The sequence below is a fragment of the Carassius auratus genome, chromosome 35 (assembly GCF_003368295.1).
Source record: "Carassius auratus strain Wakin chromosome 35, ASM336829v1, whole genome shotgun sequence".
Lineage (NCBI taxonomy): Eukaryota > Metazoa > Chordata > Actinopteri > Cypriniformes > Cyprinidae > Carassius > Carassius auratus.
Window position 1 is genome coordinate 7,971,202 of NC_039277.1, and position 24,845 is coordinate 7,996,046.

Genomic DNA, 24,845 nt, shown 5'->3' on the forward strand with positions numbered 1-24,845 from the left:
AACAAAGAGAGAGAAATTACTTGCCATTAATCCAGCACCAATCGGCATTATTAATTGTTATCTATTTATTAATAATATTATTAACCCTTATTATTTATTAATTTGGAAGGAATCGCTTAAGAGTTTTGCATTAGATAGTTTTGATATTATACATCTTACAAAATCCAATGTGGCTTAAACGTCCAGAGTGTTAATCGCTGTATAAAGAGTATGACAGTGAGCTAGAGATCATGAATCAATTTGTAATTCTATTAGCTTCCACAAGGTGGTAACACTGCGCCCAAACCTGCCTGCTCTCAGAGGAACAGATGAAAGTTTAAGCCTTTTTTATCTATGCATTGTTCCTTTGTCTGGGTCACTTTGTTCCTTAAACACAGAGAAACCATTCAGTTCACTTTATTAGACAGAATGAAAGCATTTCATTTTGAGAAAGAAATGCACTTGGTTGAGATTGAGTAGAAATGATGCCTTCCTGCACACTCAACACTCACAATAGTTGGATTTTAAGGACTAATATACAAAGATGTTTACAAAGATGCATATTTCTGTGAATTATTTGGTAAGCACATGTGTATTTTAAGTGAAGAACATTGTGTTCACTAGTATTGCATTCATGTGGCAGTGTGTTAACATCTGCCCCAATGGACAATCCACAGGCGTGTTTATGTGCTCAACCTAGTGTGCTTTCTGTCTGGCCCAGCAAAACATTTGAACATTGGCTATTACATTGCTAGTAATTATTTTGGGGGCACTGTGTGCATCTGCGGCATATGGGAGGAAGTCTGAAAATAGCTGTTACTTCCTGACTGAACGTTTGCAATGAGGAAGAGTCTTACAGAGAGGGGACAGAGACTCATTTAGCTTGTCAACGCCACGCTTGCATCCACGATACAGCTGTATTCATGCTGACCAGCTGACTTCCAAGACTTCCACATTTGCTGACTGGTACAGTCACATCATCTGATGTGTGTGCCAGAGTCTGAGTTGATTTCGCTGACTTTGCTGGATTCTCCCACGTGCTGCTTGTACAGTAAGTCACCTGCTTTATCATCTTGACCTTTATAGGTACATTACCAAATAACTATATGATTTCAAAGTTGTTGTTTCTTTGCAGTGATGCCATAGAAGAAGCATTTTTTGGTTTCTCAAAGAACCTCTCAGTGAACATTTCTTAAAAGAACAAGCGTGAAGAAGAACATTTTAAAAAATTGAAAGAACCTTTAATGTAATGGAAATCTTCCATTGATATAAAGGGATGGTTCACCAAAAAAAATACATGTATGTCATTATTTACTCACCTGCATGTCTTTCCATGGCTGTATGTAGAACATGAATGAAGATATTTTGAAGAATGTTGACCAATCAATGTGTAGACGTGATAGTCAACGGTAATCATAACTGTTTGGTTGCCAGTGTTCTTAAGAATATCTTCTCAGTTTTTGGAACAAAATGAGATTGAGTTAATAGTAACAGAATTTTCCTTTTGGGGTGAATTATCACTGTAAGTGTTCTTCATCAAACCATGTGCCAATGAAGAACCTATATTTTTAAGTGTTAGTGCAATTTTTTGTACGTTATTGCTTGGTTGTGATGTACTAGTCATTTCTTGTTCATTACTTTTGCATCAGCAGCAAAAGGATTAAATATGGCACAGTAAATCATTGAATAATATGAAATATTAGACCTAAAATTGTTTTTACGTTCTTTAGTTTACTAGTGTGTATAGGACAACTCAACTCATCTTTTATCCAGCTTGTGCGTGTGTGTTTCTGTGTGTGTGAATATCTTGCCTGGAGTCCTTTTGCAATATAAGGTGAACAGTCATGAGATGCTCCTTTACTCTTTTCTCTGAGGAAACCTTTTTCAGTTTATCCCTTCACTCTTTACAGGCCTTCCTCGTGTTTTCCTGCTGACTCGACATGGACAGTGAGGATTCAGACAAGGTCCAGATTGGCGAAGATAAATTTGTAAACAAGTGAGTGCATTTTGCTGTGTACTGCAAGGTTTCGTTCTCCCACCGTTTACGTAAATATGTCGTTCTTTCCTTTTTACTTTTTGGTTGCAGGAGCATTCTCCTCTCACACCTTAACACATACAACCTTTATTACAAAGGAGGAGCCCTCCAGTTGAGACACAGAGAGGTTAGTTGGTCAGTTGGTAAATTACAGCGGGTTGTATTAATGACATATAACTGATGACATAAGTGTTATGTGGTTTTCACAGGAGGAAGGCGAGATGATCATAGAGGGTTTACTCAATGTTTTTTGGGGCGTTCGGCGGCCAATCAGACTGCAGATGGAGGACGAGAAGGAGGCAGGCAGGCCACGCCCCTCACTCACATCTCTGAGTGCCGAAACAGACATCAACTCACTCAAGTCAGATATTACACCACACTAACCCACAATGTAGAAACTGTTACATACAAAACAGTCCGTCACACATTTTTAATGCAAAGGATTAGATATGTACTTTTATCAATACATTTTTGTTTAACTATTTTGAATTATTTCATTTTTTTTAATTAATTTTTAAGGGTGCTTTTGGGTTAATGTTTTGGGTTAGGCTATATTTAAGTTTACCTTGACAATATATGTGAATTAATTTAATACCTTTGTAAAAAAAAGCAAAAATTTGCTCATTGTTTTGCTTTAACTTTGCTTTAATGCACATTTATATCTGTAGTTTAGAAAGCACAACCACAGTTATATAGCCTACTTAACCATTATGTGTTGAACTAAATAGAAATTACGTAAAACTTTTTATACTACTTTACAAAGTTGAGGGCCAGTGAGAATTTTAAGTTTTTTATGCTCACAAAGGCTGCACTTTTTTGATTAAAATAAGGGAAGATAATATGGTGAAATATAATTATGATAAATTAAGGTTTAAATATATATTTTAAAACGTAATTTGTTACGGAGATTGCTGATAAAGTTATATTATCAATATTGAAAACAGTTGTGCTGCTTAAAGGAAAATTTAGCCAACTTTACAGATAATCAATAATTCCTGAAACAAATGAGCTGTCTGTTTCCAGTGAGGTCACTACAGCAGGCGACCAATCAAAAGACTTCAGCGAAGAGAAGGAAGAGGCAGGTGAATAATACATTCTTGCATTATCTATATTATGACTGAATTCTGTATTCACTATCTACGCTTCATATCTGAACTGTCCGACTGTCTGTCTCGTTGGATTTGTCACGTTTCATCTGGTAGGTGAGGAGCAACAGGAGTCGACACACTCCGATCGTCTCCCCAGGACCAGGAGTGATGTCGGCGGAAGGAGAATCAGCGGACGACGGCTTGGAATCAGGAGAGTCAAGAGAAACCGATGCTCCTTCAACGGCCACTTCTATAACCTCAAGGCAGGCGTTGTATTTCCTGATATTAACATGCTGTTAAAGTCACACTTTTGCTCACACTTGTTTCTGTCAATCAGACGGCCGTTTTTACCCCAGCGTTCGGCTCTGTGACCAATGTCCGCGTCAACAGCTGTATGACGACAGCACAGGTCATGAGGGTGCTGCTCAACAAGTTCAAGATTGAGAACAGTCCTGATGAATTCAGCCTCTATTTCGTCCACACGAGCGGAGGTACGTCCGGACTGAGAAGAAATGAATCATATTGCAGTTTCTTTGTCCGTGAGTTCATATTTCTGTCTCTGTGCTCAGAGAGACATCGGCTGAAGCCTAATGACCATCCTTTGGCGCTCAGAGTTTTGCGAGGCCCTTGTGAACAGGTCAGCAAAGTGTTCCTTATGGAGACAGACCAGGTGGAAGAGGTCACCTATGATGTAAGAGACAAAATATCACATTGTTTGTCTATCTATCTATCTATCTATCTGACTGTTTCTATCTATCTATCTATCTATCTGACTGTTTCTATCTATCTATCTATCTATCTATCTATCTATCTATATATCTGACTGTTTCTATCTATCTATCTATCTATCCATCTATCTACCCTTACGAAAGTAAAATATATTTACCAATATATTTCTTAAAATATATTGTAATATAGGTAGCACTTTATTTTACAGTCCTGTTCCCCGTGTACATACTATGTACTTATTATAGTAATTACAATAACTATGTAATAACTAGGTACTAACCCTGAACCTACCCCTAAACCTAACCCTACCCCATGTAGTTACCTTGTGTTACCAGAACTTTCTTAGATAAATACACTGTAAGTACACTATAAATACATGTAAGTACACATACTGTAAAATAAAGTGCAACCGTAATATATTATTTTCCCTTTTTATTTTCTAATATATTATATATTTGAATACATTTACTAATATTTTGATAATACATAACATATATTATATAATATTGCAAAATATACAAATGATTGCCGCTTTCAATATATTGCAATATATTGGAAAAAATAAATATTAAATCCCATATATAAGAATATATGCCTAATATATTACATGATATTTCCCAATATACTGCAATATATTTTTGTTTCATAAGGGTATCTATCTATCTATCTATCTATCTGACTGTTTCTATCTATCTATCTATCTATCTATCTATCTATCTATCTATCTAACTATCTGTCTGTCTGTCTGTCTGTCTGTCTGTCTGTCTATCTATCTATCTATCTATCTATCTAACTATCTGTCTGTCTGTCTATCTATCTATCTATCTATCTATCTATCTATCTATCTATCTATCTATCTATCTATCTATCTATCTATCTATCTATCTCACCTACCCACCTACAGTACCTTCCAAACTGTTTGTCTTATTTAGGTCCAAATAGCTCAATATTTATTTATTGAAATATTAATTAAATTATGTCATTTTGAGTAATTTTGTCGCATAGAGGATGCTAGAGCCGTATTTATTTAATCTATTTATGTATATATTTCAGATATACATGTATAAAGAATAAATTAAGATACTTATATTCAAATCATTCACTTTTTTATTACATCTCGTTTTTTACATTTGTTATGGAAGGTCAGGCATATTGCATTGTGGGATGCAATATTCTACAATATGTGTCTTGTTGTATACTGCACATTTTGGCTTAAGTAGAAGGTCAGACAAATTGTGTACTGAATTCTTACTATTTATTACAGAAACAGTAAGAGTAGTATGTTTAGGGTACTGAATCCAGCCAGAGTGACAAGTACACAGTACGAGTTCGTATTCATATACTGTAATAATACTTGCGTTTTATCCTCAAGGTGGCACAATACATCAAGTTTGAGCTTCCTGTTTTACAAAGCTTCATTGCTAAGCTGCAAGAGGAAGAAGAAAGAGAGATGCAGAAACTGAAGAAGAGGTACAGACGGAGTCACACGTTATACATTTTAGAGGCATTTGAAATCATCATGTGCCCTCATTTCTTTTCTGTGCCCTTGTTTCCTATTATTTCAGGTATGCTGATATGCAGCGTATCATCAAGAAATACATGCGGTCTTTAGCTGATTCAACTACATGATGAAGCTGTTCAAACATGTATCATGCATCTGAACACCATCTTTAAAGCACCCACAGTAACAAAATGGTGCTGTCTCAGGAAAAGGAACATATGTTTAGCTAAATTATTACTTTTATTATCTTAACATGTTATATAATATCATAATACAGCAATGTCCAAAGGTACCATGACTTTCTCTAAATAATCTTCATTGGATAAACAGCAGAGTGTTACTTAGCCATCTTTTTCACAAAGGAAAACAAATGGGTCGGGAAAAAAAGTTACATTGTTTGACTTTCACGCATGCACAACGACAATAATAATAATCAGTAAGAATGTTAATTCAAAATTTGATTTAATGTAGAGCCCATATTATGTGAATAAATAGACAATATGAAGAAAAATCATTTTAAAACCTATTGTATTTGCCTTGTTTTACTGCAGAATGTTTGTAATGATGTTTATTGGTATTAAAAGTATTTAATATATTTTGTTTGTAATGTATTTCACAGAGTTTTTTGCATATTTTTACCATTGATAATAAAAAAACATTGAGACAATTACTGAAATATTTGTTTCCATGAACTTGCATGCAAATTAACCTCAGTAAAAGCTCTCATTACCTTTTATTGATCCCTTTAGTTGTCCCTAGTATGATGCATTTAATGCTTATGATATATATATATATATATATATATATATATATATATATATATATATATATATGACATTTATATGACAAATATACATTTGAATATAATAAATAAAAAACAGTTCATTCTTGCACTACACTACATTAACCCATTGCTCAACATGACATAAATCTGTTTGTAATAACTTGTGATATCTCATTATGTATTTTATTAATTTCTTTATTATTCTTAAGCACTGATCTGTTACTATTACAACTGAGATGTGCAAACTTAATGGTCAAGGATAATAGACACAAAAGGTTAAAATAGAGTGTAGGGGCAGTGGGGTGTACATTTTAATAGAAATTGCTTTAAAATGAATAAAAGCCAGACTGGTACCAGGCTGTTATTCATTCTCTGCTGTGCCTTTGTTCTGGAAGTGGGCGGGGCTGTTCAGCATCCCTGATCGGTCATTCGCTGCTGTTGAGTGAGTGACAGATCCGTAAGGTGGTTGTTTACAACACAGAGCAGCTCCTCACAGTGAGGTTGAGCAGTTCAAGCGGTGAATAGAAGCCAGTGATCAGCACTATCACCAGGTAAGATGCTTCTGTTTCTAGCAACAGATGGGGCTTTGATGAGATTCGCAAAAATACGGAAGAGAACAAATGTTTTTAGAACTAAATACTGAGATGAAGCATTTAATATATCAAATCTAATGTAATATGTAATGTATTTTGAGATACAGTAAATTATATCCTAAAGATTTAAATTGGTTTAATTGTAATTTATTTCACTCATTTTATTATTTTTTTAATATTATATGTTTGAAATGAACATTATGGTATCAACATAAATGTCTGTGTAATTCAATAAATTTATGTTAATGAATATAAGTAGTATATATATATATATATATATATATATATATATATATATATATATATATATACTTAACAATGCTAACAAGTGGGTCATTGTGTGTCAGCAAATGCAGATCACAGCACTCATTCTAGGTGAGTCTGACAATTGATACATCATTCAGAGCGTTTGCTTGTTGTCAGTGGTCAGCACTCGTCTTTTCATATGCAATGGAGCGTATAATTAGACTCAGATGACTTGTGCCACCCACCGCACTGTAGGTGTCTGAATAGTTATGTTGAATAAAATAACAATAATAAATGAGCTCAAACAAATGTTTCATTTTGATAAAAAAAAACTTTAAACTTTAAATAAATAATACATATTAATCAAATAGATAAAGATAGATTAATAAAAATAGATCAATAAAATATTGTATGTTTTTTAGAGTCATATTGAGTAAGAGCCTTGTTTATTATTTGAAAACGATTGATATATTGATGTAATGTTATTATTATTGGAAACTCAAATTTGCAACAAACCATTTTTGTCAAATTTCTTTAATTTTCTTCGCTGTAAAAATAATGATTTTTAAGGTTGTAAATAATGATTCCTGGAGTATGTTTTACAAGAAAAGACTTTTGAATCCACTTTAAAATGTCACATTTAATTCAATGTGTTTCTTCCAGTGTGTTTTCTTTCCTTCTAATTAGTTGTAAAATCTGCTTGCAATCCTGAGTGAAAATTGTTTCTACGCAAATGTTTTGTTTGTTTTTTGAAGGGACCCCCAGTCATGATGGGTAATCAGAAGGTCTTGATCATTTGGGTGTGGATGTTATTGTGGGTGTCGCTGTGCCCTTGTGCCCACTGCAAGCGTGGAGGAGGTTTTGGTGGACGGGGCAAGGGAGTGGGTGTGCCAGTCAAAGCGCCTCCTTCCCAGAGCAAAGGCAGGCAGGGCCTGAAGCTGGCAGGTGCTGCAGCCGCGGGGGCTCTCGGTGGAGCGGCCATCGGCTATGGGCTGGGCTCTCTGGGCAGACCGAGATATGGCTACGGCTATGATGGCGCCTCGGAGGAGGGCAGGCGCTACAACCCCGATGGACCGGGATACAATCGCTCAGACTGGCAGAATTACAGGAATGCAGGCAGCTCAGAGCACGTGACCAGCGTCCTCATAATACTCGGAGCACTTGCACACATCTTTATGTGGGGATGAGTTTCAGGGTTTGAGGCATTTCTTGTCACAGACAGACAAGATGCAGAAAGGCTTAATTTTAAACAAAGGATGCAATCATTTTCACTGAGTGTTCTGAGTGATCTTAGCAATATACTTGGAGAAATATGAAATTTTAGAAAGTTATGACATTAGACCACACACACACACACACACACTACAAAAGTAAATCTTTAAAGTAATTATATTCAGCTTTGGCATCAGGAATAAATACAAATTTTAAATAAGACACTTAATACAACAGAAACAGCTTTAATTTAAGGGCTAATATTCGCATTCTTTGAAAATATTTGATGCAAACTCTGTGACCTGAAATATCATGGGATGGACAAAATAAAAAAAAGTGCTTTTGCTGTTCCTTTCATTCCGGTGATATCATGTAATACTCCTCTGTTGGGGTTTGATGTGTATTTTGGCAGGTATTTTAAACCCTGTCACTGTTTGCTCCTTGTACTGTTTCCAGAGTGTACATGAATAAATATTTGACTCTGCTTATTCCTGTCCATTTTGTTTGCTAAACCTCCAATAGCTTTCTCCTAATCATGACGTTCAGTTCTGAATGGGCTGGTCTCCTAGCAACATGCCACATGTATCATGTGAAGGCCTCAGTGTGCTCTGTCATGTTGCCATAGCAATGGTCTTCATTTTGCTGGGGGCACTTTTGAACAGACCAGCAATTGTTTGATCTCTGAAATATTAAAAAGTAATGTACACCACACACTCATGAGGGAAAGAACATTTAGAGAGAACTACAGAAAGACATGTAAAAAACAATAAAAATAATTGATCAGTTAACACTTTTTTTAATTAAACGTATCAAAGAAAATGTATTGTTTATGATGGTGGTGGTTGCTGTTGTAGATGATGATGATTATGATGTTTTTGTAAATAATATAAATGGTTACTGTGATTAAATAGATCCATAACATTAAATTCATATGAATAAATACATTGGTTAACATTTTATTTCCCAGGAATAATAATAACAATAGTTTTGTAATTTAACAAAATACATTCATAAAATGTATGCAATACATTTGCCGTGTACTGTATGTTTAAATAGCCAGTGAGGAAATTTATTTATTTATATATTATTATTTTTTACATTTTTAGCATATAAGAGAAACTTCAGTCAAGACCTATACACAACATTTAAAATGTAACTTCACCTTTGGATTCCTAGATTTAGAAAGGATGGGCAATTGTATTCCTTTGTATATAGTCAATGTTGGCAGCTCTACTAAGTGCTACTAAAAAGCATAAAGAAAGCAGTGAGTATCAGAAGCACTTCAGAGACACGGTGTCCATTATGGTTATTGGAAGGACTGGAAACTTTTCTTTCATTTGTGTCCTTCTTATCGTCTTTCTGCTTCTCCATTAAGCTCTCAGAGTAACCCAAGTACAACTCAACACACTTTCGAGCTTTCATCTGCTCAATGAGAGCTGGATAACCAATCTGTATGATACTCACTGTGTCATCATCATTCTCACTAATAACAGCAGCCTCTGGATAATTATTGACAGTTGTAGGGGATGTGGTGTCATTCTTCTCCAGCCCAGCTTTCTCTAAGTAGTCTATATTCATAGCTGCATAATCAGTCAGTGGCTCATCTCTTTGAATGTTCTTGTGATCCGCAGAATCTGTAGTGTCCTGCTCTTTTAGAAGATCATTTCGCTTCATGCATGTGCTCATTAATTGCTCATATGACTGGGGTGGTTGCTTTGATGTGTAGTTTGGTCCTACTTGGTTATTTCTGCCTTTAGAATGAATGCCCTGACGTTCGTACATATAGTGGTTGTATTGACGCTCCTCATGAGGGCTATTGAATTGGAAGTTGGGGCGTGGAAAGTTTCCAATTCCATAGCCTACAGCCATTCCTGCCATTGCCCCAATGCCTGCAGCTAGTATTGCCTTTTTTGCAAAGCCTTTGGATTTAAGAGAAGAACCAAAGCCCATGCTTTTCGCTGTATTAGAGAAAGGGGAGCCACCATTGTCAAATCTACCACCTCCAAATGAGCCTCCATAGCGTGGACTGAGAATCTTATTGTTGGGGTTCCAGTTGGGATATACCCCTCCAATGGAAGGGTGTCCTCCTGGGTATCCTACAGGCTGTCCTGCAGTTCTTACTGGGTAAGATCCACCTGCTGGATACGCACCAGGGCTGTACCCACTTCTACCTGGATACTGATTAGAGTAACCCCCTCCTGCAGGATTCTGGTTGGGATATCCTCCTGTGTTGGATCCCCCTCTTCCAGGATACTGATTGGGGTTGCCACCAGCCAAAGGATAGGTGCCACCAGCAGGATAGCTACCTGCTCCAGGATTCTGGTTGGGATATTCTCCTGTGTTGGATCCCCCTCTTCCTGGATACTGATTGGGGTTGCCACCAGCCGAAGGGTGCCTGCCACCAGCTGGATAGGCACCTGCTCCAGGATTCTGGTTGGGATATCCTCCTGGGTTGGATCCCCCTCTTCCAGGATACTGATTTGGGTTGCCACCAGCCGAAGGATTGCTGCCACCAGCTGGATAGCTGCCTGCTCCCGGACTAGAGCTGCCTCTACCAGGATATTGCTGTTTAGGGTTGCCTGGCTTACTTCCTGCACCAGGATAATAGGGTTGCCTGGGATAGTTTAGTTGTGTCTTGGTCCCTTGTGATGGCTTATCGGATGGCTTCTTGGAAGGGGTGTTCTTGCTCCAAAGCAACTTCTTTCCTCCTGATGAACTGTGTAGCATTGCCATCAGAACCATAACGAAAAGTACAAGTTTGCATAACTTCCCCATTTTAGTCCTAACAAATTGAAACACATTGAGTTAGCATAAACTTGACATGCACACAATTCAGAGTTTAGGACTCAAGAAATAAGCTTACTGAAATGCAAAGGCAATTTTACATATTACAAGACAATAGCCTAATGGACACTATATACAAGAGAGAAAGAATTATATTTTCTAACATTATGTATACTTGTGAAAGTAATTGCTAGAAAATATATGCACTTTAGACATTTCAGCTACATTTATAAGAGATCTAAAAGATACATCTTATTGTTTGTAAAAGAAAGTCATTAAAATGGAGTCAGTGTTTACTACAGCACTAATGGAGGACCCTTTTAGTGTTTAGGTATTGCACAGAGGTGAAACACAAGAGATTAATGGACAGGAAAGCATAGAGTAATATGGCCCTACAGCACTTTCAGCTCATTTATTTGTTGTCCATATTACACTTTAGCAGATTGTAGCCCATGAAAATGATTTTGAAATGAAACATACTGTAAAAGCCTAAAGTAAGCATGCTCCTTTATCTATGGTGTATCGGTATACTTCAAATAAAAGTATTTCACTGAAAAAAAAATTAACAAGCTACTGTACATCAAACATCTTGAAAATAAGTTAATGTATCCCACAAGCGATAAGCTAATTGAGGAATTTCTTATTAACTTGCCATCCAAGTGAATGATGCTGTTGGAGATTAATGTCAGACAAAAGATTTCCCATAGGGCATACAGCTATAATCTCTTTTTTTTTTCTTTTTTTTTTCTGGCAACAGTAACAAAAGAATACTTCTAAATAAATTAGCATTGCTAATATTAGATGTTTGTAACACTCAAACATGTAATATTAGCAATTGCATGTCAGGAGGTTTTACTTCTGTTCTTAACAAACATTTTCTTAAGGCAAATATATATATATATATATATATATATATTTATCTTCAAGACTTTAGGTTAAGACTTACATGATTTTGTCATTTTTAATAAAATGAAAGGTAATTTAAAAGGCAATAAAACAGTATTCATAATGATATGAACTTCAAGTGACATGACAATGAGTCATATGTACATAAACCAGGATAACATTTTAATGCATTAAATAAAATGAATATTTTCAGTATATATTACATTTAATATTGTTCCCGTTTGTTGCATTCAATTCAAATGTCACATTACAAGCTTTCACCTACCCACACGTTTAGTTAAATGAAAGCATTTATCTTACCATAAAGAAGCTGCTATAGATGAAAACGTCTATCCAGCAGCCCAATAGTAATCATATTGACTCCAGTCAAGAGACAGATATTTGTCTGGGGTGTGGTTTTATGTAATAATTTTCTCCACTGCCTTACAGACAGCCTAGGCTTATTTTTGTGTGCATGACAATGACTGTTCAAAGGCTTCTCACAAATCAACCAGAATTCGTATAATCTGAATAGACTCTTTGTCTGAAATAGTTTGAAAAAAAAATGTACACATGGAATTTCATCTTCAGGCTATAAGATACACTTACACAGGATTTATGATTTAGCAGATGTTAAACATATTTACAATAATATACAAACTCCAGACAAAAATATTTTTCAACTTAACCCAAATGTCCATATTTGAGTATATATTTACCAGGGCTAGTAATATTTTTTTCTTAGGGTGAAGTAATTTTAAAAACAGCCAAAAACATTATTTTAACTACTGATACCATTGAACAAACTTAAACTTATTAAAATAATTATTAAAATAACTGTATTTTCCCCATGTGACAAGAAGTCCCATACATACACATACAAGACTGTTCAAAGTACACTAGTCTCTTACCAAGGCTGCATTAAAACTGTAATAGTGTGAAATTTTATTAACAACCGTTTTCTATCTGAATATATTTTAAAATGTTATTTATTTCTGTACTCTTCATTACATGAACATTGTATGTCTTTACTGTCACTTTGGATCAATTTAATGCACCCTTTCTAGAATAAACAAAGCAAAACAGCAAAATCATAGTGACATGAAACTTTTGAAAAGTAGTCTACATTTACTGTTATTGAAGACATTTAGAGGTTTAGAGTATTTCTTCACTTTGTCAGGAAAAGCTTAGATTATGTAAGAACTTTAAACGGCGAGCTGCATGTCGGTTTTCTGGCTCACTGCTTCGTCTCCTGTTTCCCTCTTTTTCTCTACGTCTGCGAGCGAGGTCTTCTTCTAACACCTGAACAGAAACATACAACGGTCGTCAAGTTTTTTCCCAATTAAAAAGCTTTAAACCTCTTAGCTTTACTATTCACTCCAATACCTCTTTTCTACATGCAAGCTTATCTCTCCATTCGTTGAGTTCCAGGGTGTGTTCATCCTCCAGAGTCTTGATCTTTTTCTTCTCCATGTCCACAAGAATCTGGAGCTTCTCATTCTAAAATCCAAACACAGACACTGAGAACCACCTTCTCTCAACATGGAAATGCTGCAAGGCTGTTCCCGAGTTGACGTTGATGTACCTGAAGCTGCTGTAGTTCAGCTGCACTGGCATCACATTGTTCCTGCACCACGTTCAATTGGTTCTCATGACTCTCTTGAAGACTCTGTCTCTCTTCCTTCTGTCTGGCCTCCTCCTCTGACAAAAACTAAGAGGGCAGACCAGAAAAGACCAGTTGCAACTGCTTTGTTTCATCAAGTAGAGGTTTAATTGACTATGTGTTGCTTTGTTTCTTCTGAATCCAAACCTGTGTGAGACGTTGTCGCTGCTCAGGACCGCTCAGACCTTGCTTTCTGAGCCCCAGCTTGAACTGATTCAGATGGGCCTTTGCTTCAGCTTTTTGGGCCTTCTGGAAGGACACTCTCTCGTGGGCCTGCAATGACTTCTGCTCCTCCAGTAGAGCTTGCTGGAACCGAGACGCTGTCTCCTTATCCTACCGTACGAGAGAACAGAACCGCAGACGACCAGTCAGGATAAAGAACAGTAAAATACAGAAGATAAATGCAAAACTGAAACGAGAATGCTTTTAGAGGTTACAGCATGATTTACCTTGTTGTGCCTTTTGGTCAGCTGCTGTCTTTGTAGAGAGTACTGCTCCTTCACCTGCTGTTTGAATAGATGGTACTTCTCCTGTAGATGGCGCTGTTCTAACTCCCAAATAACTGCTTCGCGAGCTTGATAAGCAAGGAAGTGGATTATGTTTAGAATCACATATAACCAAACCTTCTTCTGTATCCTGTATGTATACGATCTACACTATTTATTTACTATTACTGTGCACAGTACATGCAAAACTATTGTGCACATGAAATACCTGAATGACATAAAGGGGTCACATGATGCGATTTCATGTTTTCCTTTGCCTTAGGAGTGTTAAAAGCTGTTCGTGCATACAGAAGATCCGCAAAAGAGGATCCACAAATCCAAAATCCAACCACAAATTTGGTTAATGATTCCTTCATTTTATCACTTTGTAAAATTACTAATAAATGCTTTTTTTTTTTTTTTACATTTTAAAGTTATCTCTCGATTTATTATTTATTGTTAAATTCAAGTATATTTTTAGACACGGATTTGGAAGGATGAACCTTTATTTTTAAGAGTGTATTTTAAAGAATGACCTACTACAGCCATAAATTGTCATTTTTGTACCAATAACATAATAAATAAGTGTATTAGCAGTAGCATATTTACCTCGCTTGAGCTGCTGAGATTTGACTGTAATCTCCCACTCCATGGAAGCCACCTTCCTCTTATGCTCCTGAACGCCCATCTGCAGAGCTTCATTCAGCTCCTGCTGCTGCTTCTGCAGGAACTGCTGCTCCTAAAGCACAAATAGACACACAACTGTTTTCATGCATGTGAGCCTAATGCTGTCTAAGTGTGTGGGTTAGTGCACCAGTCCTTACCTCTTTAGGGTCTGCTTTCAGTGCGCTGCTCTTGCGGCTCAGCTCTTTCTCCTGCTGAGCCTTGAGTCTGCGTGCATCCTCCCTGAGCCGGGATGTGTGCTCAGCCTCCATCTGACTGCTCTGCTGCTGGTACTGCTTCTCAAGTCTCTCAAGTTCACCGTCATAGTATTGCTTCTTGCTCTGCAACAGGAATAATCATTCAGCTGGGACCCAGGTTATTATTCAGCAAGCAGCTTTATTTTTAGTGCTCATACGGTATATATTTTATTTGATTAATTTTGTGGTCATTATATATATATATATATATATATATATATATATATATATATATATATATATATATATATATTTTTTTTTTTTTTTTTTTTTTTACAAGAATAAAAAAAAATATATTCAAAATAACTTATTTTTGTACTTCAACTTCAGCTTCATTGACAAGGCACCACTTGTATTTTTTTAATTTTTAGTTTTTATTCTAATATAAATAATTTATTTTATTTCAGCTTATTTCAATTAACAAAAAGTAATTTAATCGATTTAATTTACAATAACAACACAATGTTTTTGCCTTGTGAACAATAAAAAGGCAAAAATTCTTTTTTTTAAATGACATTTTTTCATTTTTTCATTTGTATATGCTGACAAAATTAAATAAAAATGACAATTATTATATTAATTAAACAATAACAATTATTTTATTAGAAACAATTAAAAATGAAAAAAAAGTTAATTTAGGCAATGCAAAATGAATGTACAGTATGAAAAATTTATAAATATTCCTTTTGTTATATTAGCAAAGGTTTTTTTTTTTCTTTTTTAATATAAAGAAAATTAATTAACTAATTGTTATCCATAAACAAAGAGCATGTTGACAAAGGGGGTTTTGCTCTCAGACAAGAGCCCGAATGGAAACATATCTTTTTAATAGCATGACTAAAGTTGTAAACTGAGGGTAAAGGGTTTTGGTGCTTGTGGCTTACAGTCATCTCTTGTTCTATGTGGCGGAACATCTGCTCTCGCTGCTGCTGTAGCTTCTGCTCAAGTTGGGCATGTTCTCTCTGCTCTTCTCTCTGCAAGAGTTTCAACGCATGCAGTTCCTGCCGTCTGCAATCACCCAAGAAGGTATGAATGTGACACTTCCATTTTCTTATGTCCACTATAAAGCATAAAGATTACCTGTTGTAGCGCATTTGTTGCTCCGTCTTGTCCCCCTCGTTAACCACTTTGGAAGTGGTGACACTGACCTCACGGCCATCCACCATAAATTTACGTGTCCTTTTTACGGTTCGCCGGCTTGGGTGCAATTCCTGAATTAATATAAAAAGAGAACAGTTTTGTGCATGTTGAATTTTTCTGGTTGTTTATAGCCAGTCATCTGTTTCAGACATACCCCTTCAAACCCAGGAGACAGTGGAGCCTCAGTAGGGGAAATGGGTGCAATTATGTCTTCATTAGATTCTTTCAGTGTGGATCCATTAGATTCATGAGGCAGTATTAAGTCTAAAGTTTTCGAGTCACTTGCAAGTGGCATTTCTTGCTCATTTTTGTCCTCTTGAACTGCAAACATCACTTGCTTTTTCAGCTTTGCCCCAGGAACATCTGTTGTATCCTCACCAAGATGGTTCGATTGCTCTTCTGTTACATGCTCTATATGATTAATATTAGTTTGAAGCTCTTGTTCAGGTTCCTCTTCTATCGTTTTAGAACAGATTTCTGTTGGACTTGCGCTGTTTTGATCACCTGCAGCATCTTCTTCTTTACCAATGGTGATATTTTCTCCTTCAGGTATCTGTTCATCTCCTTCTGGTATCTCTGTCATTCCTGAATCACCGGTCGTCTCATCTTGGGTTGGTATTTCCATCTCCTCATCAGATTTTCTCGTGTTGTCACTGTTTTCATTTCTCGAGTCTAAATCTTCATGATCAGCCTCCGTGGTAACATCTTTTTTGTCCTCGGTTTCTGTCCAACGATCTTGGTCTTTTTCACAGCTGTCCGTTACTTCTGACTTTTCATTCCTTGAGTTGACATCTTCACAGACTATCTCAGTAGTAATATGCTCTTGGTTGACGGCTTCACTGACATCTCCACACTCTGCTTTCATGGAAACCTGATCTCCATCGCTGGTTCTATGTGCTTCTGTCCCTACATCAACATCCTTGCCATTTTCACTGCTTTCCTCTTTCGATGCATCCCCGGTTCCTCCATCTTTTGTCTCCAGTTTTTCTGCTTCTTCTACTTCTGCTTCAGTTCTTCTGTCAACAACATCATTTTCGGATGGTTCGGTTGTCTGTTGTGTTTTTTCGAGGTCAAGAACTTCATCAGGAAGATTATTAGAAGGCCTCTCTGGAGAAGAATTGCAAGTTTTCAAAGGACAAGCCAAGTCAAGGTACTCATATTTATAATTTCCCTCATTCCTTTCAGTTTTTTTAGCTGCTGGTGTCTCCAAGCACAAAGCTACAACCTGTGTGTTCAGTGGGTGTGCTGTGTCTTTGTCAATAATAGCAGGTTTCTGGAGTGATTTCCAAAATGTTTGGTCATTGTTTCCTGAATCATCAGACTGGATCATCATATTTTCCTCTTCAGCGTCAATGTCCTCTTTGGTAAGACCTAGTGTTTCCTTTTCAGAGGAATCTGTTGGTAACTCTGTTCGTGGTGGTGTGTTTGAGATCTGAGCTTCCTCCTTGTTAATTTCTACTTTAGCTTCCTTATCTATGGTGTCAGCAGCCATATTACTTGGAGCATCAACTAAGTCATATGTTTGCTCCTTCAGTTTATCAGTGCTTTCTCTTTTTTTGCCATCTGAAGGGCAAGTTCCCACAGCTGCACTTAAAACTTCTGAGCCCTTATTTCCTTGAACAAGCGGACTGTCGCCCCAGAATCCAGATTTGCGGCGAGCGCCACCGGTCAGAAACGAGAGGAGATTTCCTGGAACGGAGAGGCGTCTTGCCCTCTTCTGAGCTTTTTCTGTGGCCTGGGAAGCCCTGCGGGTTACTTTAACCTCAGCTATTGGCTCTAAGTTGGTGGGAGATTGAGGAACAGCATCTGGAACTGAGGTCTTCTGGGGACTCTCGAGTTCTTTTGGTCCTTGTTCTTCAACTGCTTGTCCAGGTTGTTGCACTATTTGCTCTGACTCTACGGCGATCATCTCCTTTGCAGGACACTGGAAATCTATCAAAGACTGCAGATGACAAAGATACAGAAAAAGATGCATTAAGCCATGAAACCATGCTACATTTACTAGGATTCTTTGATGAAGAGAAAGTTCAAAAGAAGAGCACTTGTCTGAAATAGAAAGTATATTTGAACATTATGTCATTGACCTATGTATTTACCTCAGCCTCTATGACCTCGGTAACCTCTGCTTTGGCCTCAGCGATGAGTTCTTTAAGAGCTCGTCCCTCTCGTCCCGCATAAGAGAACGGGTGGGACATGAGCTGTTGGGCTCCCCAACGAGACTCAGGGTTCTTCTGCAAGGTCCTCCGTAGAAAATCTTGGAAATGTGATGACCTGGCGGCAAAAAATCAGGATAAAGGTTAAGCCTAAACCTCGGCAGGACTAGCGAGGGGATGAAGAAGTGGCGACCCACCATTGGCGAGGATTGGAGAGTGTGGGTGGTGGAGATTTGGTGATCTTCAGCAAGACCCTCATGGGGTTGAGAGAATGATGAGGAGGCTCCATCTCAGCGGCCTCGATTAAAGTGATGCCCAGTGACCAGATGTCAGCTTTAGTCGTGTAGGGATTGTCCTTAGACGTTTCACACATAATCACCTCAGGCGCCATCCTTTAAAGACAAAATATTTAGTTTTAATGTTCTTTGGCAGAAGAGTTCTTTTCAGTAAAGGCATCAACGTTAACGTAATTAAATTATGCTTCTTTTTATGGCGTCCAATAGGATAGACTTTGCTTTCAAGAGAGAGTTCACCCAAAATTAGCATTCGTTCTATTACTCAGCCTCATGTTGATATGTATGACTTGTATAAATGGTGACAGAAAAAGCATTTGACCAAACGTAAAGGGTCTCACCAGTATGGAGTTCCAATGAAAGTTGATCGTTTTTGGAAGGTATTATCATTTTTTGCAGACACGCCAAAGTCAGCTATATGAAAAAGAATATAAATAAATACAGCACAGACTGTATTTAGAGTGTATGTAGGCCAAGAAAAAAATGTGAGAGGACAGTATATCTGTACCTAGTTTGACCTGTCCATCCATTGTGAGCAGAATGTTGCCCGCCTTCAGGTCTCTGTGTATAATGTGATGCTGGTGCAGGTAAGACAGAGCCTGCAGAGACTGACAGCACACCTCACTGATCTGCTGCTCTGTAAGGCCACGCTCCAGTTCTGAAACACACATGGAATGGATAAAGTATGAAAATGCCACACAGATCCTACCAGAAATGATTAGTGAAGAGTCAAGTCTGTTCCACACCCACCCAACATGATATCATCCAGAGCTCCTCCGGGACAGTACTCGATCAGGATCTAAAAAAAAAAAAAAAAAAGCATACAGACTCTAAGGAAAGTTAAAACCCTTTCAAAACTTTCAAATCAAGGGTAAAACTATATATACAAAGGCCATTTGAAAGTAGCAGAAATTTGTGCAAAGTCCTTCCAAAAGAGTTGTGTATAACAAAAATGTTACTTTCTTCACTTTCTTGGCACATAAAGGTGGTTTGGAAAGAAATAAAGAACAAAAAACACCTTAAAAGAGATGTTCCTTACCCACAGCCAGCCCTCAAAGAAGATTGCGTCCATCAACGAGATGATGTTTGCATGGCGGCAGGATGCTAGGATGTCGATCTCAGTGATGAAGTCATCCAGCTGCTCTTCACTGCGCACTTCAATCACTTTAACAGCTGCCAGGACCCCCGTAGTCTGATTGTGTGCCTGAGATCAACAGTAAACACTGTAATACTTACCTTTGTCATTTCTAATAAAAGTGCAAGAGGGTGGGAGACATGGCATGCAACTCTACCTGTCCATGATGTCATAACCTAATAAAAATGAGTATTTGTTAAAAATATATATCTTCATGTTGTTTCTCTGACAAGATATGATTACAGCATACCATAGTTCTAGTTGGTGTTTAAAGACCTCTACTTAAAATTTGTATCTAAACATCAAATTTGTCATGTGGTGTGACTGTCCGGGCTATGTGTGACCTTACTAATATGACATTATATATCAGCAAAGTAAAAATAATTTATAGATTTATAGTTTAAGTAACAGAATTAGGCTATTTCAACAGACACAGAAAGTGTTGATGTCTGTGTATAATTTTAAAGCAAGTTATGGCCAAATACATTTTGTCTGTAAAATGGGCATCATATGGTGTGACACTGCAATTTATATTTTGAACGGGCAATCATTTGGACATCATTATGATGAAGAAAGCAACACTCAACCAGGAAGTTGCAGTGTCATCTCTGGAGGGGTTTAAAAGATCAAGAAGTGAGTTCTGGCTTTTACATTTTTAATTGAAAAGCTCTGTATCTAAGAGATTAGCTTAACTGAACAAAACGTCATATGGTGTGACACTGTATCATATGGTGTGACTGTTTTTCTAAGTCACACCATATGATATATTTGTCACACAATATTACATACACCTTTTTTAATGATAAATAAATAACTATTCAAAACATATTCGATGAATGTAATAGTGAACATTAAATTACCTATACAATTAATGTATTTCTTTTCAATTTTACACTTCATTTAACCATGTTTTACCATATTTGCAATGCTTTGTTTATTAAAAGATGCAATGTTTTGTCTGTCAGGCAGAAATCTCAGGTAAAGAGAGGACAAAAATAAAAATGCAGGAAAAGACGCAATGCTGACCATGCAAGGAGAGAGGAGGTCTCAAGATGCATTGTATAATTCATAGGCAAATGATACATTGTATGTTTTATACTGTATCTGATTTTACTAATATCTATGAATTTTCAATCTAAAACATTCAACTAATTGTAAATGTATTCGTTTTTTATTGTTAAACAATTAGAATTGTTGTTACAACACACACTCTCCTCTAATTTTAATTTGTTTATGTTGAATGTTATTGAAATGATATGGTGTTAGATTTACTCATATTTCTGAGTTTCTTGTAATTTAAAAAGTTTTAAGACAATGTTAGTATGTTTTTTTTTGTTTGTTTTTTTTTTGTCTTATTAATGTTAACTGAATTGAATTAATTGAATGCAAATTGTGGAGTGGCGCAGTTCATCATATAGCGTGACACTATATAATTTGGTGTGACATTCAGAATTGTGCCAGTAAAAATACTTTCTTAATTATAAATCATAAAAAAGTCAGTGGAACACAAGAGAAATATTATCAGCAAGAGTCACAAGCATTTTCATAGATTTATAACCGGGTTTAACATAATTAATCTAAAATATCTGGAAAGGCTGAGAAGAGATGACTTACTTTGCATGATGATTTAGAAAAACAATACAAAATCTAATGCATCCACACAAAATAAATGTTTCATCTTAAGATAGTAATGATAACAATTTATGTTGAAATTAGTTACTTAGGCAGAGTATATTCCATTTTCATTTTATATAGAATAACTTTTATGTCACACCATATGACAATTTTAGGCACGAATGCAACAAATTGGTGAATAAATCCAATTTGAAATACAAAATCTAAAAGCCCACATATATTTTGGGAAATGCAAGAGTCAGGACAACACAACTCAATATTTTTTATGCCTAATATTTGAAGTAAAAAATAAAAACTTTTTTCAGGCTTATATGTCTCCCACCGAAGCAGAACTTGACAGCTACAGCTGCAGGCTATGACGCAAAGACATGCACACTGCAAAGACGCTGAAAGTTGTAAAGTCGCAAGGTGCAAATCATTTTCAGAAATGGCCATAGAAAGAAAGGTTGATTTTAATGGGCCTGAGATCGCTAACAGGAAGCCATCTTTGATGGTTTAACAGGAAGTTGCCTAACCACAATGTAGCCCTAAACCCCCGTCTTCTATCACCTTAACCTATAAATAAAAAAATGTGCAGGTTTATGTTTTTCATTTAGGCTACACTGTCTTGTCTTGTAAGCTCCGTATGTGTTACAAAATATAATAACTTACCTACAAGGCCCTTAATGGTTTAGCTCCTGCGTAGCTAACAAGTCTTCTACCATGCTACAATCCATCACGCTCCCTGAGGTCACAAAATTCTGGACTTTTTTTAGTTCCTAAGACAGCAAAGTCTACTAAAGGAGATTCCCTTTTGGCTCCCAAACTCTGGAATAGCCTTCCTGATATCGTTCTGAGTTCAGACCCATTATTATTCTTTAGCTTGAGTTGAACAAATCATTTTTGCTTGGTTGGAACAGCAGCTACACTAATTATGTCTTTATTTGTTTCTCTGTTTATGCCACAGGATTGAAATCCCGTGGTAACTATGAATTACACAAGCTTCGATCTGGATCCAGCCCTTACAAGCCCCTGTGATGACTGAACACCTGAAAAGAGATGATGCAGACCCCTCTGAGTAACTCAGATGATGCCAACCCTGAAACAACATAAACTACCCTCATAAGTGACCCTTTGTGTGTGAGTGAAGTGAGCACAGCTAACTCAACCACAAGAACTCCCAGAGCTCCAGGGAACGGCACAGCCTATATTATAGACTGTACACAGAGCTCTCAAATCCTAGGCTCTTGGCTCTAAAAGAGATCGCACATACTCCATCCGGAAATGGCAGGCTCAAAAGTGACCCTCCCGCATTGAAGGGAGCACCACCAAGCTCATGTGGACAGCCTTGGGAGTGGATCAAGAAGAGAACTCACTCACATTCTTGCTCTGGAAGCAGCAGGTTCAAGAATAATCTTCTCACAGTGAGGAGAGCACTGCTAAACTTGACCATAAAAAGCATCTGTTTGCAGAGCCCTGACAGTGGCCTCTTTCTGTGACCTCCAACAGCTCAGCGTACGCAGGGCAGGAGGGCTGAGAGGACTCAGTCTCAACATATTCATCCACATCAGCGATCTCCTGCTCTTCCTGGCCAGAAGCCAACAGAGCACTAGACGGATGTAATAATTGATGTAAGAGAAATTGCTTCCTCATCCAGCAGCTCACTCTTGTCCACAGCCGTCGAGCGTTTAAAAGCCTATGACATCACTACTGCGTCCTCTAGCGGTCGCTTTGAAGAGCGCCGGCGTCTGACGCATCTATCTTTAGATGTTTGTATCAGACACAGGTCATGTTGAAGGCGTCCCCAGACTGCTAGAGGTCGCAGTTCGAGTTCCCTTGGAAGGGAACTGGCAAGATTGTTTCTAAAATGGGAGTTCCTCAAAATGATTTTTTTTTTTTTTTTTATTTAACTACTGTATCAGGAAATCAAATTTGCACGCGTGATGTTGTTCCGAGTGTCTGTGATGTCTGTAAATCGCAATAAAATACTGTAAACAGCAGCACTCTTTCTCATGTGATATTTATATATATGCATATTTATATATTTCTTAGTTATATTTAGATTTATACCTAAACATGTCAATGGAGTCAAACAGTCTGACAAAAGTTACTATTTTTAAATTGTGAATCATTCATTGTTATAACTTAGAATGAGCATGAAACGTGGAAAGAGGTATAGGATATATATATACAAAAAAAGATATAACCACTTTAGCTGACATGCCAGTCTGAAGAAGAAGGGATTTCCTTGAAATTATGATTTGATCAGGCTGTGCCAATTTAAAGGCCTAGACTTGTTTTTATTATTTTTTTAAACACTCACTGCTTTTAAGGAACCCTAAATATAAACCCTTAAAAACAGCTTGCATTAAATGACCCGATCAATTATATTTCATATTATTATATATTATATTATACATTACAAGTAGGTTCTGTTATTTTGCATTATTTCGCAGGGAACTGAACCTCTGAATCATGATTTAAATCCCTTACCTTAAACACCTTCCCAAATGCTCCATCTCCCAGTTCTCCCAGAGTCTCCCACATCTGGTGTGGATCCACATCCCTCTTCAAGTTTTCAAAGTGCCGGATTCGCTTTTTCTCCACACCCAACCGAAAGATACGCATCAGGAGGGAGGTCATGGCTCCCTCCCTTTGAATTCACCCCAACACCTTAAGAAATCCCAGTCCCTTCAGCTAATCAGAGGTCCTCAGCGTTTCATTCCACAATTAAAACCCCTGCCCAAAATAAAAACAACACAGAAGACAACAGTCTGAATCTCTAAAGGGCAGATGCTTTTGATTGTCACGTCGCTCCTCATGCGCACCTCAGAGCACGACAGGAAGCTGCAAGTAACAACCACATCCTGCAAAATTATGTGTCACAATAATGTGTAGGACGCACTCTTCTTCTGTAGAGATGTATTTAGTTTGTGTTATCTATTGTGGCGTGTTTTACAGCAGCCAGTCATTATGCCATCATTTGTGTAAGAAAGCATAATGATTTTGATACAGATATTAATTTTTGGTTTAAGAGTGAATATATTGTGTTCAGTTTTATATAAAGGTAGATTGCTCTGTGCAGTAAGATGCATTGAGTGCACATGGCCCCGTTCTTACTTATGTGTGTGTTTAAGTGCTTAAGTGTATAAGAGGATCCCCAAATTGTACATATTGTACACCTACTAGCTCAAAACCACCCACTTTATAAGTTTTTAAAAAAATTAATGAAAAAAAAAAATCCACAATGGGTCTTGAAACAAACCATCACTGTTTGCTCTGTTTACTGAAGCATGCGGATGATCTGAGAGATGTAGTCCTATACTTTAACCACTAGATGTCGCTTTGGTTCCACTTTCACATATTTCATCTTGTGTGTTTGATCAGGATTGTGGGAGCTAAACTCTGCAGGAGAGTGGATCTCGCGAGCCAGATTTGAGGATCACGGTTGTAGGTTGTGCACATCAGGTTTTTCTGTGAAGTTTTCATGAAGTTGATAATTTAAGAGGCCTGAGAGATCTGTATATTAAATTTGATACAGTAGGATTTACAGGGTTAAAGCAGGATTGATGGCATAAACACAGCTACATTTATGTCTTAGACTAG

General features: G+C 37.0%; 4 protein-coding genes across 4 annotated transcripts; 2 read left to right on the forward strand and 2 right to left on the reverse strand.

Moving 5' to 3' along the window:
- The first annotated feature begins 437 nt into the window (after positions 1–437).
- rassf2b (Ras association domain family member 2b) lies at positions 438–5,983 on the forward strand. The gene is made up of 10 exons (XM_026219709.1): positions 438–1,030; positions 1,890–1,975; positions 2,066–2,141; positions 2,224–2,375; positions 3,038–3,096; positions 3,217–3,365; positions 3,440–3,593; positions 3,672–3,793; positions 5,204–5,301; positions 5,397–5,983. Exons 2-10 carry the CDS (start codon positions 1,920–1,922, stop codon positions 5,458–5,460), a joined length of 930 nt encoding a protein of 309 aa, XP_026075494.1. The 5' UTR covers positions 438–1,030; positions 1,890–1,919; the 3' UTR covers positions 5,461–5,983.
- Positions 5,984–6,561: 578 nt separating this feature from the next.
- sprn2 (shadow of prion protein 2) lies at positions 6,562–8,601 on the forward strand. The gene is made up of 2 exons (XM_026219722.1): positions 6,562–6,667; positions 7,711–8,601. Exon 2 carries the CDS (start codon positions 7,723–7,725, stop codon positions 8,140–8,142), a length of 420 nt encoding a protein of 139 aa, XP_026075507.1. The 5' UTR covers positions 6,562–6,667; positions 7,711–7,722; the 3' UTR covers positions 8,143–8,601.
- A 408-nt stretch (positions 8,602–9,009) lies between these two features.
- prnpb (prion protein b) lies at positions 9,010–12,252 on the reverse strand. The gene is made up of 2 exons (XM_026219683.1): positions 12,158–12,252; positions 9,010–10,949 (listed from the first exon to the last, which is right to left on the reverse strand). The coding sequence occupies exon 2, from the start codon at positions 10,940–10,942 to the stop codon at positions 9,401–9,403; it is 1,542 nt and encodes a 513-aa protein (XP_026075468.1). The 5' UTR covers positions 10,943–10,949; positions 12,158–12,252; the 3' UTR covers positions 9,010–9,400.
- Positions 11,999–23,882, reverse strand: LOC113054246 (serine/threonine-protein kinase 10-like). The gene is made up of 17 exons (XM_026219658.1): positions 23,733–23,882; positions 19,530–19,694; positions 19,241–19,289; positions 18,999–19,148; positions 18,832–18,904; positions 18,395–18,589; positions 18,141–18,315; positions 16,199–17,986; positions 15,985–16,115; positions 15,789–15,912; positions 14,809–14,988; positions 14,594–14,723; positions 13,949–14,073; positions 13,647–13,832; positions 13,422–13,547; positions 13,223–13,336; positions 11,999–13,138 (listed from the first exon to the last, which is right to left on the reverse strand). Exons 1-17 carry the CDS (start codon positions 23,880–23,882, stop codon positions 13,013–13,015), a joined length of 3,987 nt encoding a protein of 1,328 aa, XP_026075443.1. The 3' UTR covers positions 11,999–13,012.
- Positions 23,883–24,845: the final 963 nt, after the last annotated feature.

Bases quoted from the DNA above. Each gene is read 5' to 3' on its own strand.
- rassf2b (XM_026219709.1), top strand. From the start codon at position 1,920: ATGGACAGTGAGGATTCAGACAAGGTCCAGATTGGCGAAGATAAATTT. The intron at 3,097-3,216 runs GTGAATAATACA...TTCATCTGGTAG, and splicing joins CGAAGAGAAGGAAGAGGCAG to GTGAGGAGCAACAGGAGTCG. The intron at 3,794-5,203 runs GTAAGAGACAAA...TTTATCCTCAAG, and splicing joins TGGAAGAGGTCACCTATGAT to GTGGCACAATACATCAAGTT.
- sprn2 (XM_026219722.1), top strand. From the start codon at position 7,723: ATGATGGGTAATCAGAAGGTCTTGATCATTTGGGTGTGGATGTTATTG.
- prnpb (XM_026219683.1), bottom strand. From the start codon at position 10,942: ATGGGGAAGTTATGCAAACTTGTACTTTTCGTTATGGTTCTGATGGCA.
- LOC113054246 (XM_026219658.1), bottom strand. From the start codon at position 23,882: ATGACCTCCCTCCTGATGCGTATCTTTCGGTTGGGTGTGGAGAAAAAG. The intron at 17,987-18,140 runs GTAAATACATAG...TGTCATCTGCAG, and splicing joins CCGAGGTCATAGAGGCTGAG to TCTTTGATAGATTTCCAGTG. The intron at 15,913-15,984 runs GTAATCTTTATG...GGGTGATTGCAG, and splicing joins CAACAAATGCGCTACAACAG to ACGGCAGGAACTGCATGCGT.